The sequence below is a fragment of the Phalaenopsis equestris genome, unplaced genomic scaffold, assembly GCF_001263595.1.
Source record: "Phalaenopsis equestris unplaced genomic scaffold, ASM126359v1 Scaffold000067, whole genome shotgun sequence".
Classification (NCBI taxonomy): domain Eukaryota; kingdom Viridiplantae; phylum Streptophyta; class Magnoliopsida; order Asparagales; family Orchidaceae; genus Phalaenopsis; species Phalaenopsis equestris.
In genome coordinates, this window is record NW_018164509.1 from 377,022 (window position 1) to 381,898 (window position 4,877).

At 38.8% G+C, this 4,877-nt stretch overlaps 1 protein-coding gene across 1 annotated transcript in view; it reads right to left on the reverse strand.

Moving 5' to 3' along the window:
• The window catches only part of LOC110019666 (peroxisomal membrane protein PEX14), an 18,234-nt gene extending 13,437 nt beyond the window's left edge, over positions 1–4,797 (reverse strand). Inside the window, exon 1 of the mRNA XM_020717429.1 lies at positions 4,582–4,797. Coding sequence (XP_020573088.1) covers positions 4,582–4,630 — 49 coding nt within the window. The 5' untranslated portion in view covers positions 4,631–4,797. The remainder of the gene's footprint in view (positions 1–4,581) is intronic.
• Positions 4,798–4,877: the final 80 nt, after the last annotated feature.

Sequence of the window (4,877 nt, forward strand, 5' to 3'; positions counted from 1 at the left end):
GTTAGGCTTAACGAACAAGCCGAACACGAGCTGCTTAATGAGCCGAACACGAGCTGTTCATGAACAACGAGCCAAATTGACAGCCCTAGGTCAAATTTTACACCATAACCAAAGAACTAGTTGTATTAGCTTTTAGGTCAAATCAATCACCTTACACTTACAAACACCAATTATAAAGTATATCAAAAAAAGAGATGGATAAAAGATCATCAAACAAAAAAAAAATAAAGGTCTCGACCAACTGATGGGGATGACTAGCGTAGAAATATTCTATTTCATACCTCAAATTTTGGAATTTAGAAACATGAACTATTCCCAAGGCTGACTGCCCTGAAGGTAGAATATATGTATCGTTTAATTAACATCAGCTTGGTAAGCATAATAATCACAGGAGAATTCATCTCAGGAAGCATGCCATAAGCCTATTCGAACCAAAGAGAATCAACGCTATAGAAATTGAATAAGGCTATAAGAACCGAACAAATATGCTACAAATAAATAAATAATAAAACTAAGCACCATTTTTGCTAAATCCGTTAGAATGCATCTTGGTACGGAACAAATAACAAATCCAATTATAATTAATACCTATTTGTAAATCATAACACGAGCCAAACCAAGGAAAATTATAAAAACTAGACAACACACTCTATTCTCATTGGCACAGCATCACAAGCATGAATGAAAATAAAAAATACAAAATAAGGCAATTAAAATAAACAACCCTTGAATAAAGAGATTAATAATTTGCTTGTCACAGCGCATAAGATTTGTGGTTTCAAAAAGGTACAACTTTGAATCTCCAGCAAATCAGCCAACATAAGGATCCTATGAGACACCTTCCAAGATTCAGGCGTCCTAATATCTTATTAATTGGGTTGTTGCATATCTCATGTTCATCCCGGCAGATAAATTATAATCATCACAATTAACAATCAATTTGTAATTATTCAATCATCTGTGAATATGTTCATACAGATTTAAAAAATTATGCAAATGATAAAAATGCTAAGAAACAACTAATGAAAATGCCAAAAAACTTATGTAAGTCTCAATGGATACTAGGAAAAAACTCTTAACTAACTCTTAAATTAGAACTTTATAAAGAAAACTAATCTTACAATAGCAGACAGACTAAATTTATGAATTAAGTAGTTTACACTAATCTCGAAAAAAATCGTGGCTTGCTTAATAACATTTCCTTATAATTATGTGCCAAGAATTACACTCTTACCGCATTATTAGAGCATTACCAAAAAGCTTGTGAGGCTAATATTGTGTGCAAAGATAGTTTAATGGTGATAGACTGCTACAATCAGACACCACCAATAATCAACGGAACAAATAAAAAAGAAAGAAATGATACGATCCAACGACAAAATCGACACACTTTTCCAAATAAATAAGGTTCTTCAATAATCCAAACAACTCAACAAGAATGTAAGGCTCCCGGCCCAATCTCATGCATAAATCTAACCCTAGACATAACAAATCTATTTATACCCAACAATAACAATACTAAAAGACTAAATTGTCCTAAGCTATACAAAAGATAAATTTGCCCTTAAGTTTGGCATCAACGTAACAATACTCTCCCCCAAAGGACACGTCCTCAATGTAGGAAAAAGTGAGAGTGTTCCTCCTCTTCCGCCATAGCTGTCTCTATTTCTTCATTCTCTGTCTCCTCGTCATGCACTATGAGAACTTGTATTTAGAACGGTGTCCTGGGTAAATTTCTCATCACAACGATCTCTTCTCCTGAATCTCTATCTCTGTAAAGCGTTTGAGTGTTCCTCTCGGTCGCGGTCCATTATTCATGTCCCTTGCAGCCTCCCTCCAGACTTCCAATATTTGAGCTTTTAGCATCGTCGTGGTTGGAGCAATTCGGTATGGCTTTCCATCCATGTTGGCCCTGTTGGCCTTCTTCATTTGTTTCTTATCCTCTACCATCTGAGCTAACTCCATCGTCTCCCTCAAATCCCCGCGATCTCAATAGTGAGAGTGATGCCCGTATACTAGGCTTTATGCCCTTCATAAAACCCTCAACTGTCCCAACAATAGCTCAAATCTCTCATTTTATTCCATGATAGTCTCCTCCTGAGTCAAGACATAGAATTTCTTAACTAGGTTTCCTTTCTAAATTGCTTGAAAATGTTCAAGAAAATTGTCCTTGTATTCCTCCCACGAATGGATCGGTTATCTAGCATCTCTCCACTAAATTCAGGCTAGAGCTTTCCCTTTTAAGTTCCAAACATAACCCTACTGTCATGAGTTTTTCCTCCCATCTAGCCCATTCACAGAAAAGTATCGCTCCGCTCGATACACTCACTAATGTATGTCCTCTAGCTCGAAGATCGACATTTTCAACTTTCTAACTCTAAACTCTCCACCCCAGCTTCCTCTTCTCCATTGTTTCCCCTCATATATCGAGGGCAAAACTCCCTCCTTTGATCGTAGTCATATCCTATCCTTGTTTCTCTCATTTATAATTTGTGTTCCTTCATACCTCTTCATAATCTTCTCCATGTTTCGACCCAATCGTCTTCATCAGAAATCTCTAATCCACGCCCAATCGAAACCTTATGAGAGGATTCATCATGATGGATGTTTTACTCCTCATGTTCCTCTCGTTCGATCTTTTTCTTTAAGTTTTGCAAAATGAGCTATCAGCGAGGACTTGGTTTTCATCTCAATGAGCCTCTTTATCATTTCTCAAATATCCCCCATGCTCTCAAATCAATCCTCCATTTGGTTCTCCAAGGAAACAAACCTATCTATGGGAGCAAACATTTTTTCCATCCCATATCTAATTCGGATGATCTCTTCCTCTAACATTTTCTCCAAATCATCTACTTTCTTGGTCATCATTCTTCTCAAAAATTTTTATCGCCAAAAGACGAAAGCACTAGTAAGCTGTTGGACGAGCCAAGCGATTGAAAATTTCGGAACTTCAGAGTTGGCACGGCAGAAAATGACGGGTTGCAGTCATTCTATATGTCGCGATCCCGTCATTGCTTATCAGCTATGAGAATCGAGACTGTGCCGCATGAGGCACGCTACAATCCCATCGTCGGCACCCTGTAGCACTGATTCGAGCAATTCGCCTCTTTTCTTCACGTTGAAGCCAAACACTGCTATCACAAGGAAACAATTGAAAGATGTGATCCATCCCCATGTGACGATCCCAAGCAGCAGGTTTAGAAAGATGTGATCCCTTGTCCGCCTTGCACGCAACTGTAAGTGAATGGTTACGTTGCGACCCCGTTGCCGCCTTACCCGCAAGCCATGACGCACTTGTATCGTGACCACGGATCACATGAAAAGGAAACAGATGTGAGTTTCGAGTCTCAGTAATCTGTGAACTCGTCGTGGTTTTCCTTGTATGTCGAGATCACATCGTGGGTCTAAACTTTGGCTCTCGATGCCCGATCCTTTTTCCTCTAACATCAATTTGATACAATTAGATGTCAAAATCAACATGTTTTTCGAAAAAAATTAGGCAAACACATATTTTCTTTAATAATCCAAACAGCTCAATAAGAATACAAAAGATAAGTAGCTACAATTCGAGAGGCAAGCGATCTCTCCCGATTCCTACAGTTTGATAGGAAGGAAATCTCTCCCAAATCTTAAACCTAAGACTAACAGTCCAATATAGTGCATAAACTAATCCAAGACATAAAAAACTTATTTATACCCAACAATAATAATAATAATAAAAGACCACAAAAGACAAATTTGCCTTTAGGCTGGGCGCTCATGTAAAAAATAAGACATCGGGATCAACTCAAGGACTGCCCGTCGAAAGTGATATGAATCCTGCTTCTTTGATGTTGATAAACAACAATTTTGAGGCTTCTTGAAACTCTCGTGCAAGTATTGACACTATCTAAAATAAAGAACTAACTACATTTTCATTCCATTTCTCTCAAAGTTTACAATAGCAGCTATTTATAGAATACAAGAATTCCAAACTTGTAACTAATTACACTACTTAACCTAATTACACTATTTAATCTAATACAAGAATTAAGGAATCATGTATCCTATAAGGAAGTCCCTCCAACTTTAAAATCAATGAACATTACAGGAGGCATAGGTCATCGGCCTGATAATAAAACTACACATAGAAGGCCAGATCTGACCTCTGTGGCCTGTTAAACCAAATGAAACTATAAAAGCTCGTAAGATCACTAGCCCAACACTCCAATTATAATAATTCGCATAATCGCACCTATCCCAGCTTATAGCAACCTCTAAGAATCCAAAAGCAAAACACACTCTAAGCTGGACAATTCTTCAAATCCACTAATTCAATCGAAGCTCAATCAGAAAAATTAGTTTCTATAGCCTATGACTCCCCCTCCTTTTCTTGACCGCATAGAAAGTCCAAACCCTCTCGAAGCTAACTCCTCCACATAAAATCAGCAATCTAATCCCCGATTAACAGGGTTGATAAGTTACCGATAGGAAAATAAAAAAGAACAAACAAAAATAATCTATTCATCTCATGACCGAACGAGAGCCCTAACCGGCCATCTGAAGCTTTCAACAAGCTGGGATGATGGGAGGAGGATTCACCTTTGCTTTGAGGTCTCTCGTCGCCGCCTCCGCCTCCCTCTATCGCCATTCGCGTCGCCTTGCTGCAGCTTCCTTATCTCTCACTCTCCGATCTCACGCACCAAGAAGATGTAAGCTAATGTAAGGCGGGGCTTCCCCTCCCTCGCTTCCAGTCAGACCGAGGAGCGCTTATATGCCTCATTCGTTGTCCGCTTGCGACGCGGGGGCGCGGCGCAAATTGGACGGTGAGGATTCGGTGAGCTCGTTGATTGGATGGCTATGTTTCTAATTGTATACGGTATTTCATACATACCACC